This window comes from Phyllobates terribilis, unplaced genomic scaffold (genome assembly GCF_046119375.1).
Source record: "Phyllobates terribilis strain yellow unplaced genomic scaffold, ASM4611937v1 Scaffold_1__5_contigs__length_1240528914, whole genome shotgun sequence".
NCBI lineage: Eukaryota > Metazoa > Chordata > Amphibia > Anura > Dendrobatidae > Phyllobates > Phyllobates terribilis.
The window spans coordinates 363,755,306-363,771,787 of record NW_027362761.1 but is presented as its reverse complement, the minus strand read 5'-3'; the positions used below and the strand labels follow the sequence as shown (position 1 = coordinate 363,771,787).

Here is a 16,482-nt window from a genome sequence, read left to right as displayed (position 1 = left end):
ATTTTGGTTGCTCACTTTATCAAATGCCATACTGAAAATTATATTATTTGGCATTTCTCTTTACGTACTAGCATACATAAATATTTGCAAGTATATTAGCCAACAAACCTAAAAGCACTATTCTGTTTTGTTTTTTTTTACTTTAGGCTGTTTACCATATAGGTTAAATATTATCCTTTGATTGACTAGACTTTTACAGACGCGGCAATACCAAGTACGTTTTTTTTTTTTAACTTCTTTATTCTTAATTGGTGAAAATTAAAAACTATTCAAATTTTTTCTTGATCCTAGGAGACAAATCTGCGATTGTCTGATCGCTTATACTACATACCGAAATATCATGGCTGAGCTTCCCCAGAGTTATAAGATCGCAGCTGCAGGGGTCTTCAGAAAGCTTCCACCTGCCATGGTAACATATTGTTGCCACGAAATCGCATCAAGGGTGCGAATGGGAGTTGGGCTGCACCCCGGAAACCGCTCCATTTAAAATATCAAAATCAGAGATTGGCAGCAGAATTTACAGTGGTGTGAAAAAGTGTTTACCCCCTTCCTGATTTCTTATTCTTTTGCATGTTTGTCACACTTAAATATTTCAGATCACAAAACAAATTTAAATACTGGACAAAGATAACACAAGTAAGCACAAAATTCAGTTTTTAAATGAGAGTCTTTATTATTAAGGGAAAAAGAAATCCAAACCTACAGGGCCCTGTGTGAAAAAGTGATTGGCTGCTCCCCCTTAAAACATAAATTAACTGTGGTTTATCACATCTTTGGTAAGCATAGTTCAATTTCCCTAGTCACACACAGGCCTGATAACTGCCACACCTGTTCTCAATCAAGAAATAACTTAACTAGGACCTGCCTGACAAAGTGAAATAGACCAAAAGATCCTCAAAAGCTAGACATCATGCTGCAATCCAAAGAGATTCAGGAACTAATGAGAAAAAGTAATTGAGATCTATCAGTCTGGGAAAGGTTATAAAGCCATTTGTAAAGCTTTAGGACTCCAACAAACAGTAAGAGCCATTATCCACAAATGGCGAAAGCATGGAACAATGGTGAACCTTCCCAGGAGTGGCCAACCGACCAAAATGACACCAAAAGCGCAGCGATGACTCAACCAAGAGGTCACAAACATAAAAGATCATCTCAGATTTGCCAGAAAACATCTTGATGATCGCCAAGCCTTTTGGTAGAATACTCTGTGGACTGACGAGACAAAAGGTGTATGTCCCATTCCATCTGGTGTAAAAGTAACACAGCATTTCAGAAAAGGAACATCATACCAACCGTAAAATATGGTGGTGGTAGTGTGATGGTCTGGAGCTATTTTGATGCTTCATGACCTGGAAGACTTGCTGTGATAACTGGAACCATGAATTCTGTTGTCTACCAAAAAATCCTTAACGAAAATGTCCGGCCATCTGTTCGTGACCTCAAGCTGAAGTGCACTTGGGTTATGCAGAAGGACAATGATCCAAAACACAGTAGCAAGTCCACCTCTGAATGGCTTAAGAAAAACAAAATTAAGACTTTGAGATGACCTAATCAAAGTCCTGACCTTAATCCAATTGAGATGCGGTGGCAAGACCTTAAAAATAGAATTAGTCCTTACCGGTAATTCGGTTTCTAGAAGCCTTCCACGACAGCATTGGAGGATGTTGTCCATGCCCTATTGGGGGACAGGAACATAGAGAGTTTAAAACCCCTCCGCACCGTCAATCCCCAGTGTTTACCAAGATCACCTGGAAAATGGTTACCTGACAGTTATATGGAATCCATAGGGAGAGAAATTCGTGCTGTCGTGGAAGGCTTCTAGAAACCGAATTACCGGTAAGGACTAATTCTATTTTCTCAATACACCTTCCACGACAGCATTCGAGGAACACCAACGATATTTTATTAGGGAGGGACAATAGCTTGTAGGACTTTCCTACCAAAGGGTAGTGGATGATGAGCCTAATCTATAATGTTTAGAAAACGTATGAAGGGAAGACCATGTAGCTGCCCTGCAAATCTGCTCCGTAGAAGCGCCCGCTCTTTCGGCCCATGAAGTTGATGTGGATCTGGTAGAATGAGCCTTTAAGGCAATCGGTGGATTCATATGTAGGTTGTTATAGGCTTCCTCAATAGCCTTTTTGATCCAGTTTGCTATAGTGGATTTAGCTGCCTTCCTTCCTCTGTTCTGCCCTGAGTGCTGTATAAATAGGTTCCCATCCAATCTCCAAGACTCAGTTTGTTGAAGATAATAAAGGACAGCTCTGCGGACATCTAAGAGGTGGAATTCTGCTTCCTTTGAATTGGAAGGTTTCTGGCAGAAGGAGGGAAGGATGATTTCCTGGGAACGATGAAAATCCGTAACTACCTTTGGGAGAAAGGAAGGGTCCAGGCGAAGCGTAATTCTATCTTCGGTCACATTCATGTAAGGTTCTCTGATAGAAAGGGCCTGTAGTTCTCCTACTCTCTGTGCTGAAGTGATGGCTGCTAAGAAGGCAGTCTTATGAGAGAGTCTGTATTGTGCTAGAGGATAGAGGCTCAAAGGGAGAGAGGGTTAAACCCTTGAGTACCACATTTAGATCCCAGGATGGGACCTGAGACTGAATTCTTGGGTGAAGTCTGAGTGCTGAAGTTATGAATCTCTTGATCCACCTATGAGAGACCAAATCTGGGTCGAATATGGAACTTAGGGCTGAAATCTGCACCTTAAGAGTGCTGGGTTTGAGACCCAACTCCAATCCACTCTGTAGAAAATCAAGGATCCGAGCAATGTTGGGATGTGAGGTATCAGGAATATCCGGGGCGTACCATGATAGGAATTTTTTCCATATTTTGCCGTATATTGCATTGATTACTGGTTTCCTACTCTGTTGAAGAGTTTTTATAACTTCTTCCGAGACACCTTTGCATCTTAAAATCTCAGCTTCAGTAACCAGGCTGCCAGGTTTAGCCACTGAGGATTGGGATGGAACAGGGGGCCTTGAGAGAGAAGGTTGTTGACCTGTGGTAGTACCACCGGACCCTCTAGGCAGAGTTCTGTGATGGCCCCGAACCAAGGCCTTTTGGGCCACAGAGGGGCCACCAGAATTGTTGCCACTCTCTCTAACCTGACTTTCTGGATGGTTCTTGCTATCAACGGAATTGGAGGAAACGCATAGACCAGCTTGAAATGCCAGGGATGGGCTAGTGCGTCCAAATTCATGGCATTGTCTAGTCTGTCCAATGAAAAGAAGAGGGGAAGTTTTGCATTTAACCGACTGGCAAAGAGATCTACCTCGGGGAGACCTCATTTTGCTACCAGCGACTGGAAAATCTGAGGATTCAGGCTCCATTCTCCTGGCTGGATATCTTTCCTGCTTAGAAAGTCTGCTTAAACGTTGTTTGAGCCTTTCAGGTGGATTGCTGAAAGTGATAGGAGATGTTGTTATGCCCAAAAAAATATTCGGCCTGCAATCTGTTTTAGGCTGTGTACCTTCGTACCTCCTTGATGACGAAGGAAGGCAACTGTAGTCACATTGTCCGAGAGAATCTTGATGTGAGAACCCTGGATTAGGTTGACTGCCGCTCTGAGCGTTTTTTCTACCGCCATTAGCTCGCTGAAGTGGGAAGATCTGGCACTGATCTCGGGACTCCACCTGCCTTGAAAGGGAATCTGGGCCACCATAGCTCCCCAGCCTCGTAAACTGGCGTCGGTAGTCACTGTAATTAGAGGGTTCTGGGTCCAAGAAATCCCCCTCTGAAGATTTCGGGAGCTTAGCCACCAAGAAAGAGAAGCTTTTATCCGACCGGGGGTCCTGAACTGTTTGTTTAGTGAGTCCCTTTTTCTGTTCCAGGATCTTAGGATATGATCCTGGAGGGGCCTTGAGTGGGCCTGGGCCCACGACACCGACTGGATACAAGCTGCCATAGACCCCAATACAGACATTGTCGCTCTCAATGTTGGATTCTCTTGGTGTCTGAAATTTGAGATTTTGGATCTGAGAGCTGTCTGGTGCTCCAATGGTAGAAAGGACATCTGTTTGTTGGAGTCCAGTAAGACACCAAGGAATTTCCTCCTTGATGAAGGGAGGAGTTCCGACTTTTTTAGGTTTGGAACCCAACCTAATGACCGAAGGGTTTTTAAGGATTTTAGAGACGTGAAGATTGAGAGTCGCCACTGAAGGAGCGACAATCAACATGTCGTCCAAGTATGGAATTATGCAGACGCCATGTTTCTGGATGAGTGCAAGGACTTCTGCCATAATCTTCGTAAACACCCGGGGTGCTGAAGAGATGCCGAAGGGAAGTACGTTGTACTGGTAGTGAACTGTTATATTGTCCCTGAGGACTGCAAAAAGCAGGAACTTCCTGTGGGATGGATGAATCGGCACATGGTAGTACGCATCTTTTAAATCTATGGTCGCTATGACGAAGTCTTTCCCTGTTAGGGGAATAGTTGATTTTATAGACTCCATCTTGAATCGTCTGTATTTGATGTGATGGTTTAGGGACTTCATGTTGATTATGATGCGTGGGGTCCCTGATGGTTTCCGTATTAGGAATATTTTTGAGTAGTGACCCGTCCCCTCCCGGCCAGGGGGGACCAGAGACACCACTCCCAAATTCAGAAGGTTTTTTAGGGCGACCGATAGGAGTTCCTGAGCCCCCCGAGAAGGAAGGGACGTGACCCTCAGGATCTGAGGGGGGTGACTCTCGAATTCCAATAGAAGACCCTCCTCGATGGTATTGAGGATCCACTGGCAGGAACATATTGTCCGCCACTGGGGAAAGAAATTCGAGAGACGCCCCCCTACACGGACCAAGTCATCGCTTGTCCTGCTGCTGGTGTTGGTGCTGGGGTACAAGGATGTTGTAGCCCTTGCCACCTTTAGGATAGCTCCAGCGCCCAGATCTATACTGTGAGGGGTGACTTTGGGAAGGCCGAAAGGAACGTTTCTTAGCCTGTTTCTGTTCGGGAAGGGTTTTTTATTCCTGTCCGAGGCCTTTTCCAGGATTTCACCCAGAGCTGGGCCAAATACATATTTTCCTTGGAATGGAATGGAACAGAGCTTAACTTTAGAGGTGACGTCCCCACTCCATGTTTTGAGCCATAGTGCACGGCGAGCAGAATTCGACAGGGCAGCTGCTCTGGCCGCGATCCGGACTGACTCAGCCGAGGTGTCCGCTAAGAACCCTGTGGCTTTTTGAAGGAGAGGGATGGAGTCAAGCAGGTCTGCCATGGACGTGCCCTGAGACAGATGTTCCTCCAGTTGGGGCAGCCATTTGAAGAGGGATCTGGCCACACAAGTTGAGGAAATATTTACTTTGAGAGAGGCAGAGGAGGTTTCCCATGATTTTTTAAGGACGCTTTCCATTTTGCGGTCCAAAGGATCCTTTAATTGTGACGAGTCCTCAAAGGGAAGTGAGGTTTTCCTCACTACCCTAGTCACCTGGATGTCCACCTTAGGGACTTCCCACTCAAATCCTTCACGGGGGGGGGGGGGGGGGGGGGGCCTGGAGGAAGAATAGACAAGCAGGGCAGCAAAAGAAGCTTGGACCTTCCGTCTAACAACCTGGACCTCCTGTTTGACGAGTGATCTGAGCTCCTCGATCAGTGAGGGGTTTTCTTCTCTAATTATTTTATCCGTACAGGGCTGACACAACTTCTTATAGGATGAGGACAGCTTTTTTGCACAGATGCCACATCTACGGGGCTGGTCTTTATCCTTCTTAGAAGCGGGGGCCTGGTCTTCCTAAGAAAGGGGAAGAGAAGGGAACCCATGTAACTAGAAGGAGGGGAGATCTAGTGTCATCTAAAAAATGAGGCCGAGATAACCCCATAGTGACCACCCAGGTACTACTCACTGTAGCCAAGGGCATGCTTGGCTCTGCAGATGCAGGGGTACTGGACCTGTCACCTTCCATGGTGGGAATAGCCTTTCCTTTTCGTGTCTTCAGGCGGGTTTTAAATAAAAAAACGTGCCTCCCAGCAAGGGACCTCAGTCCCCTCTCCTTTCCGGTCACTTAAGGGCCAATCCAGGGTTGATATGGGCCTTGACGGTCCTGGATCAAACATTCAGCGTCCCACAAGGAATGCCCCGACCGGAGCGATGGGACCGCAGTGACGTCACTTGGCGCGCGGCCAAACCGCACCCGTCGGCTCACGAGCGCCCCACCACACATCTCAGCGTGGAACGCTCAGGCCGCCACCGTGACGTCACTTCCGGAGCGTGCGGCGAAGTCACTTCCGGTCCGCGCGCGGGGATGCCCCGTGCGCGCGGCGACGTCCACGGTCCCCAGGCCGCCAGGAAAGAGGAGATGCCGGAGAGCAGGAGCGGCCTCCGGCATAAATGATCCCCTGGCTTGCTTTACCCTCTGTGGGGCGCAGGAAGCCAGGATGGTCCCAAAAGGGAGCAGCATGGAGGGAGGAGGGAGCACCCCGACCGACCACTGCCCGGCAAACACAGGTAAAAATACAGCGCTGCCCAGCCGGCCCGACAGCACTGCAGGATTTCTCCATGCCCCAAGGGGGACAGGAAAACACTGGGGATTGACGGTGGGGAGGGGCTTTTAAACTCTCTATATTCCTGTCCCCCAATAGGGCGTGGACAACATCCTCCAATGCTGTCATGGAGGAAAGGCGGTTCATGCTTGGAAACCCTCCAATGTGGCTGAATTACAACAATTTTGCAAAGATGAGTGAGCCAAAATTCCTCCAGAGTGTTGTAAAAGACTCATTGTCAGTTATCGCAAACGCTTGATTGCAGTTGTTGCTGCTAAAAGGTGGCCCAACCAGTTGTTAGGTTTAGGGGCAATCACTTTTTCACACAGTGCCCTGTAGGTTTGGATTTCTTTTTCCCGTAAAAATAAAGACCTTCATTTAAAAACTGCATTTTGTGTTTACTTCTGTTATCTTTGTCTAATATTTTAATTTGTTTTGTGGTCTGAACCATTTAAGTATGACACACTTGCAAAAGAATAAAAAATCAGGAAGGGGGGCAAACACTTTTTGACACCACGGTATATGGTTAACAGCAGTGATCGGAGCTCAGCTCCAGCCGCTGTTCGACACAGATGCCGGTTATGTAAAACAGTCGGCATCTACCACGTGTGGAGGCAGTTCAGCTCCTAAGCACCCGCCACATTCAGTAATCCCAGTGCTGAAATAGATGTCCATGGATTGTGATTTAATGTGTGGAAAGAACTGTGTCTAATATACAGTCACCATTCTGAGTGCTGGTGCAGGTCCTTTGCAGACTCCCAATTGTGCCATACTATTGTGGCATAAGTCATCTAGGGGTTAAATGTGTGCAGAATGATAGTGTATATATAATCTACATAAAAACTAAACACTTACTTGTGCTGCTCCTCAGTTACATCTCGTATTATCGCCAATGTTTTACTCAATTTTTCTGAGGATTGTTAGTGGAAACAGTTAACAAGCTTGTTGAGTAACTTATCCCTGTAAGCCTAGCTGTTCCCAAAAGTGCAGCTAAAACGGTTTTGTCATGTCACTGTACAGAGTAAAGAGAACACTTCCAGAATGCAAAATCACCAGAGCGAGACTGGCCAGACACTGAGCCAGGTTGGATTGTGGGAGATTTCAGCTGTGAAGCCAGCAGAGTTGTCAACCAGTGTAGCTCTGGATCAGTATCTTAAAAGCAATGTATTATTTCTATACATACGGTGTAGACAGATGAACATAAACATTAAACAATCTTCAAACAAACAAACATGCAAGATGAACATGTGTTACGTAACAAACCTCCTTTCTACGACTTGTTTCTCCTTAACAAGGTCATTAAGTCGGTGTTCCAGGCTGTCACACTTGTCTATTGTTTCCTTAAACTTGGCTTTCATGTTGTTAATCTAAGAAAAAGAAAAAAAAAATACACAAACTATACCATGTAACAGAATCATCATTCTGTGCCCTTGTAACAAGCAACCAGTGGAAAATAAAGGATCCCCACAGATCTGATATCGATGACCTACCCCAAGGTCATCAATATCAGACCTGTGGGGATCTAACCACTTGGCACAGCAGCCGATCAGCTGCCATCAGCTCTGGCGTAGCGGAACAGCACAGCTCATTACATCATTTAGTGGCCATTGCTGAGAACTGCAGCTGCAGTTCAATCAATATCAAAGTAATGTCCAACCTATTTAACCCCTCTATGACATATGACGTACATGTACGTCGCAAGTCTGGTTCAGGTGTATGGAGCTGGCTCAGGGACTAAGCCCGCTCCATACAGGTCGGCATCTGCCTGTGACCGCAGGGAGAGGAGCTATTTATGATTGCTGCTGTTTAACCATCGAGATGCCAGTGTTCATTTCTGACAGCAACATTTAAATGGTTCTAAAAATGGTGAAGGTGTCATTATTGTGGGGCACCAATATGTCACCATAACAGAGGCATACTAAAGCCTCTCTTTGCCAAAATGTTGGTGCTTTTATAAAGCCCATTATGTGGCTGAACTTCATAAGACATTAGTACTGCAGTATATAGGGAAATTACCAAGTATTGCAGTATATAGTACAAGTCATCAAATGATCTCTTAATACCTAAGAGAGCGTAAAAAAAAAAAATCTAGTTTAAAATAAAAAATTAAATAATGTAAAAGTGTGACATTTTTAACCCATATACAAAGCATGCAGAATTATTAGGCAAATGAGTATTTTGATCACATGATACTTTTTATACATGTTGTCCTACTCCAAGCTGCATAGGCTTGAGAGCCAACTACCAATTAAGTAAATCTGGTGATGTGCATCTCTGTAATGAGGAGAGGTGTTATCTAATGACATTAACACCCTATATAAGGTGTGCTTAATTATTAGGCAACTTCCTTTCCTTTGGCAAAATGGGTCAGAAGAGATTTGACGAGCTCTGAAAAGTCCAAAATTGTGAGATGTCTTGCAGAGGGATGCAGCAGTCTTGAAATTTCCAAACTTTTGAAGCATGATCACCGACCAATCAAGCGTTTCATGGCAAATAGCCAACAGGGTCGCAAGAAGCGTGTTGGCCAAAAAAGGCGCAAAATAACTGCCCATGAATTGAGGAAAATCAAGCGTGAAGCTGCCAAGATGCTATTCGCCACCAGTTTTGCCATATTTCAGAGCTGCAACGTTAATGGAGTATCAAAAAGCACAAGGTGTGCGCTACTCAGGGACATGGCCAAGGTAAGGAAGGCTGAAAAACGACCACCTTTGAACAAGAAACATAAGATAAAACGTCAAGAATGGGCCAAGAAATATCTTAAACTGATTTTTCAAAGGTTTTATGGACTGATGAAATGAGAGTGACTCTTGATGGGCCAGAGGCTGGATCAGTAAAGGGCAGAGAGCTCCACTCCGACTCAGATGCCAACCAGGTGGAGGTGGGGTACTGGTATGGGCTGGTATCATCAAAGATGAACTTGTGGGACCTTTTCGGGTTGAGGATGGAGAGAAGCTCAACTCCCAGACCTACTGCCAGTTTCTGGAAGACAACTTCTTCAAGCAGTGGTACAGGAAGAAGTTGGTATCGTTCAAGAAAAACATGATTTTCATGCAGGACAATGCTCCATCACATGCATCCAACTACTCCACAGCGTGGCTGGCCAGTAAAGGTCTAAAAGAAGAAAAAATAATGACATGGCCCCCTTGTTCACCTGATCTGAACTCCATAGAGAACCTGTGGTCCATCATAAAATGTGAGATCTACAGGGAGGGAAAACAGTACACCTCTCGGAACAGTGTCTGGGAGGCTGTGGTGGCTGCTGCACGCAATGTTGATCGAAAACAGATCAAGCAACTGACAGAATCTATGGATGGAAGGCTGTTGAGTGTCATCATAAAGAAAGGTGGCTATACTGGTCACTAATTTTTTTTTTTGTTTTTGCATGTCAGAAATGTTTATTTCTAAATTTTGTGCACCGATATTGGTTTACCTGGTGAAAATAAACAAGTGAGATGGATTATATTTGGTTTTTATTAAGTTGCCTAATAATTTTGTACAGTAATAGTTACCTGCACAAACAGATATCCTCCTAAGATAGCCAAATCTAAAAAAATCCCACTCCAACTTCCAAAAATATTAAGCATGGATATTTAGGAGTCTTTTGGGTTGATTGAGAACATAGCTGTTGATCAATAATAAAAATAATCCTCTAAAATACAACTTGCCTAATAATTCTGCACACAAGTGTAATAAGACCCCTATAGAAAAAGAAAACTCATGGTGGAATCGTAAGCTAACTTGGACATTGGTTTGATCAGGTGTAAATTCAGTAATTAGCGTAAGTATCTATGTACCTCATCCGCAGTATCTTTCTCCAAACGTACAATCTTGTTTTCCCAGTAGATCCGTTGAGACTCCAGCTGACTGGTAAGAAGGTAGGAGTACTGTAACCAGATAAGATACAAATGAACATAGATCTTCCAGAGAATGAACTGTAGTGGATTCATTTTTTCTCACTGGTGGCTTCAGACCCTGCAGTTTACAATCCTTATAATTGACTAGCAATGAACACAGCTATAGTTTCCCTCAAGCCCTACATGTTGTTCTAGCACCAAAGTCTAAATGATAGTTCCCTGTTATTATTCCTCAGCCTCCAGGATGCACCTTCTTTGCTTTGTGTAGATGTACGAGTGTTTAGATGACCAAATGGACAGAGTTTTTGGAGATGCGCTCAAGACTATGACAAATTTACCTGTGCAGCACACAGAGTAGCATATGCAGGAATGCAATACTTTTCAGAATTTTACAAACATATTGTTTGATGGATTCTGTTTTTTTTTCCTTTAATACCAAACCTTGTTTTAAGAAATTAAAGATTGGTTTAATCTTCTACTGATTTGCTGACAAGTATAAATTCCTCTAAGTTATTATGTAATGGCTTAAATGACGAACAATTCCAGCAATGTCAAGGCCAAAGGATCCTATCAAATGTAAAAAGCCAAGTTATAAAGAAACCAAGTTACCTCCCATAGCACTATGTCAATATTGAAACAGGCATGAAACAGATACCAAAGTGCACAAAGGGCTCGGAATGACACAGAACACGGAGAAGCGGAGATTTACCGAAATGCTCTATATTAGGAAAATATAATATGGGAGCAAAGTGCCTGACTGTTCTTCTCCATTACTGAAATATAGCAATTCTACAAAAGGCAAATCTATTAGACAAGGTCTAGGTGTTATTATGTAGACAGCAGCAGCGGTGATGGTTTACCACAATAGCCAGATTTTACCTTCGATATTTTCCTATTCTACGCAGCAAACATGTTTTTTATACTGCATAAAGGATATTTCATGGATTCTATTTTAAGGTTTTTATATTACACAATAAAAAAAAAAAACACCTATGGATAAAAAATGAAAATGTCTCCGTAATTTTTTTTGTGGTCTGCAAAAAATCATGGACATGTAAACAGCCCCATAGATTATAATGTTTATGCGTTCTATTTGTGAAAACCTGTATGTAAAAAAAACCAGACGTCTGAATGAGGTCTTATGGGGGAGAGAGAAAACAGGCAAGGATGGAAGTACAGGTCACTACTAGAAAAGTAGCAGATATATGGGCTAATGAAGACAGCAGCACCCTGCACTTCACATCCATCCCATCTATTACTGGGCAAGACACAACCCCAAAATAAAGATCTGAAACTTGGATCAGACTGCAAACTGCAAATCAGGTGGTGAGAATATGAAGCATTTAAGATTGCAGATTGAAATTTAGTGAGATTTTATTAACCAAATTTATTTTCACAATATTAATTTCAAATGTGTCCATAGTCTTTAAGAACAGATTAGACAAATATTTCCAACGTTTTAGTGCCAGAATATTCTTAAGAAATGTTCTCACTCTATGGGCTCATTCAGACACGAGTTATTCTCGTACGAGTTCTACCAGAATTTTTCAAGAATAGAACTCTTACCTATTCCAGTCTATGGAGCGGTTCACACATAATAATCGAGACATGTCCGATTTTCATACGAGTCTCAGAACAAAGTCGCTAATGTGAGTCTATGGGCCCGTTAAAAAAAAATAACAAAAAAAAAGAAGAAAAAATGAACATCAGCCATCTGTGTCTTGCACGCTTTTTTTTTTTAACGCTTTGCTTGATGGAGGTTTCTCAAGCTTCTCCTATCAGCTTTTTTCATGTGTGAAAAACTGACTAAACTCTGATAGTAAAAACGAACCCATTGATGCAACTCTGATAAAGGAAGTAAAAAAAAAAAAAAGAAACTTAAAACTCGGACCTATTTTTGCACACAAGAAAAAAAATCACTGATGTCTGAATGAGCCTTTATCCACCTCTCAATTGTATAGGTACAGATACAGACGTCCAAGAGGAATATTGATAATATTAGATTTCCATGAATGACAAAATGTTTGGAGGGCCAAGTGGACCATACATGGCAACAATATCAGGATTCTCAAACTTTTTCTACTGTTGGCCTCATTAGACACCCCAATAAAATGCCTGAGCCTTATCATCCATAGTGTAAACTATTACAAGAAACACAAAATGAGTCAATTACATTGGTAAACTATATATTGCTGCAGCCATAGAAAAGAATGGTGCAGACTATGATGACTCACACAGCAGCCCCTCACCAACAACTAGGGGAGTCTCAATGCTGAGGCCAGTCTCAGTGCAGTAATGCACTATACTAATCTGTTTCTACATATAATAACCTTTACATTTTTCTCACTTTTATAACACTATTATGGTCTATAAATTTAGTAACTTTTACACCTATACTTCTCAACATTGAAATTGCTAAACCAAGAATGAAAAATCATGGAATTATGGAAATCACAGGATCAATAGGCATTCAGCATCAGGTATGAGCGCCATGCGCAGAAATACACATGCATACACACCTTGGCTGCTTTCAAGAAGGTTATTAAAGAGGTTGTCCACTACTTTTACATTGATCACCTATTAATGTCTGATCGGCCGGGGTCCAACCCCAGTCACTCCCGCCAATCAGCTGTTATAGATAGCGGCTGGAAGTACTTACTTGCAGAGCTGGCCATCTATTTGTAGTGACCGTGGATTAGTATTACACATCCGCCTCCTATTGATGTGCAGTACCCTGCGGCAGCAACTACAAGTAGACGGCTAACTCCGCAAGTAAGTACTTCCGGCCGGCGTCCTCTACCACTGATGACAGCTGATCGGTGGGGGTGCCGGGTGTCGGACCCCGGCCGATCAGACATTGATGACCTATCCTAAATATAGGCCATCAATGTAAAAGTAGTAGACAACCTCACTAATAGTTGTCGGAAATGTTCAAATCATTAAGATCTGCTGCTGGCATCTCCCTTTGCAATCGCCAACCAATGACATCCCAGATGAGTGAGATGGGACACAAGTCTGCAGATGCCGCAGGCCAAGGTGGCAAGTTTAGTCCATGCAGGTGGCTCACAGTAGCACGAACAATATGCGGCCTGGCATTTTGTTAAGTAAACACCTCCTGGGACATTATGGAGAAATAGCCATATCACTGGTTTCACCAAATAAATGCAACAATGAGCTGTTAGTGTACGTGGAATGAAGACTAGAGGGATACAGCTACTGTACAATATGCAATCTAACACCCTAATCCCAGATGAGGAGCGGTGTGCCGTTCCCTCATGAAGGCCTCTTCATGGCCTTGTCCACGTGGTATCCAGACACCTATCCTGTTTTTATTGCATCCAAGACACAAGCAGAACTCCTCGCTAAAGAGGATAGATCTTCATTCCACCATCCATTGCCATCTTGCTCAGCACCTTAATAGTTTTTGAGAGCGGTGGTGTGAGATCAAGTGGAAGCAGAGGTCCGATCTTGTGATTTCTACATCGACCTTCTTGGTGCTGCAATTTGTTTGTTGAACAGTGTGTATCATTTCATTGTGCTCATCACTAGCTTATGCAGCGGTGTTATATTATTTGGTAAATTACCGTCTATATTTTTAAGTTTGTTGGTGTAAAATTTATTAGCCCCATTTTGGGACAATATTACACTACCCACCTCTAATTGCAGAGAATCGATCTTTTCATCCTGGCATGTGTCTCCTTCACATTCATACTGAACTATTTTCCCATCTGTTTTGCTTGCCACTAATCGATGAACATAATTATCTGAAATTTTGCAAAATAAATAAATAAATAAAAAAGTTGCAAAAGAATAAAAACAATAGAAATAATACAAAAGTATAACTGTAAAACAACTTACTTCATACTACTTAAGGGTGATTAAGCATCCGTAAGTTCTCAGCTGCTGCTGGAACACAGCAGCTCCGTCATTTCTATAGTAGCCACGTACTGCAAATCCACCTTTTGTTCAAATGAATAGGTGGTGGATCTGTAGTACCCAGTATAGTTTTGACGAACCTGCTGTACTTCATGTTTCATGTACATATACACACACACATACATACATATATATATATATATATATTTCTTTTTTTACTCCTATTAGGGGACTTGAACCTAAGATTGGCCGATCACATACTATTTACAGCAATCCCACAGTATTGGTGTGCACAGCAAAAATCGTGGTCTGCTATGAAGCCCAGCCCTAGCAGTGCCATCATGAAAGGTAAGGGGGAGTGTGTTGTTATGGCAACCCATCGGCACCAAATGATCACGATGCAGTGGGGGGAGTGGAGTGGGGGGTTGTGATGGACGGTTAGAACAGAGCGCCACCCTCTGGGCTAGTGCTCTAAATGCCACTGGCAGAGATTGACCGCAGCATTGGACAGGTTAACAGCAATGGGCAAAGCTCAGCTCTACCCATGGCTGTTACAGGCAGATGATGGCTGAGTAACACAGCCACCATCTGCCGGGTAAGACAGGACTCAGCTCCAGAGCCTGCAATGCAGACAGGGAGCCCACATTGGATGTACTGGTTTGGCATGATTTCTCAAGCCATGTGGCAAGGCTCTTCAAAGAGTCAGGATTGACTTCTAGGTTTGCTACCTCCTGTAGGTGGCTTTGGAGAACCTATTCTATGAATACAAGCTGTTTGCAAACATTTAGGAAATCATACATTGCAATAATCCGATCCAGATGGCTATTTTAAATCCAGTTTCTGGTGGATATTCATTTTTGCTCCACCCAGACCACATGTCTAAGGCTAGCCTAACCTAAAAATAATTGGCACTCTTACCTCCAGCATAATCCCAGACTCTATGATTGGTCAACTGCATTGCATAAGTATGTTGGGTCTCCTCAAAATGTTTATATGCATGTCTGCTAACGTATCTACCACAGCCAATGTGTCCACAAATTAAACAGATCCAGAGGTTCTGCAAGAATGAAAGCATGTCAGTATAGTAATACAACTCAAATATGGAATAACTGTGTAACAGCAAAGTAAAAGGTTTCCTGACAAAATGATACAGTGAAGGAAAGAAGTATTTGATCCCTTGCTGTTTTTGTAAGTTTGCCCACTGACAAAGACATGAACAGTCTATAATTTTAAGGGTAGGTTAATTTTAACATTAAGAAATAGATTATAAAAATAAATAAATAAATAAAAAAAATCAAGAAAATCACATTGTATAAATTAGATAAATTTAATTGCATTTTGAACTTGAAGTGAGAAATAAGTATTTGATCCCCTACAAACCATTATGAGTTCTGGCTCCTACAGACCAGTTGGACGCTCCTAATCAACTCGTTACCTGCATTAAAGACAGCTGTCTTACATAGTCACCTGTATAAAAGACCCCTGTCCACAGACTCAATTAATCAGTCAGACTCTAACCTCTACAACATGGGCTAGACCAAAGAGCTTTCTAAGGATGTCAGGGACAAGATTATAGACCTGCACAAAGCTGGAATGGGCTACAAAACCATAAGTAAGACGCTGGGTGAGAAGGAGACAACTATTGGTGCAATAGTAAGAAAATGGAAGAAATTCAAAATGACTGTCAATCGACATCGATCTAGGGCACCATGCAAAATCTCACCTCGATCCTTGATCATGAGGAAAGTGAGAGATCAGCCTAAAACTACACGGGGGGAAACTTGATAATGATCTCAAGACAGCTGGGACCACAGTCACCAAGAAAACCATTGGTAACACATTACGCCTTAAAGGTTTAAAATCCTGCAGTGCCCGCAAGGTCCCCCTGCTCAAGAAGGCACATGTGCAGGCCTGTCTGAAGGTTGCCAATGAACACCTGGATGATTCTGTGAGTTATTGGGAGAAGGTGCTGTGGTCAGATGAGACAAAAATTTATCTCTTTGGCATTAACTCAACTCGCCGTGTTTGGAGGAAGAGAAATGCTGCCTATGACCCAAAGAACACCGTCCCCACTGTCAAGCATGGAGGTGGAAACATTATGTTTTGGGGGTGTTTCTCTGCTAAGGGCACAGGACTACTTCATCGCATCAATGGGAGAATGGATGGAGCCATGTACCGTAAAATCCTGAGAGACAACCTCTTTCCCTCCGAGTCTCCAGACCTTAATCCCATAGAAAACTTATGGAGGGAGTTGAAGCTCCAAGTTGCCAA

General features: G+C 43.1%; 1 protein-coding gene across 1 annotated transcript in view; it reads right to left on the bottom strand.

Annotated features, from left to right (window-relative positions):
- Nucleotides 1-16,482, bottom strand: part of BRAP (BRCA1 associated protein) — a 43,216-nt gene that overhangs the window by 4,265 nt on the left and 22,469 nt on the right. Inside the window, exons 8-11 of the mRNA XM_073676324.1 lie at nt 15,130-15,268; nt 13,990-14,099; nt 10,276-10,365; nt 7,745-7,848 (exon numbers count right to left, since the gene is read on the bottom strand). Of these exons, the coding sequence (XP_073532425.1) occupies nt 7,745-7,848; nt 10,276-10,365; nt 13,990-14,099; nt 15,130-15,268 (443 nt within the window). The remainder of the gene's footprint in view (nt 1-7,744; nt 7,849-10,275; nt 10,366-13,989; nt 14,100-15,129; nt 15,269-16,482) is intronic.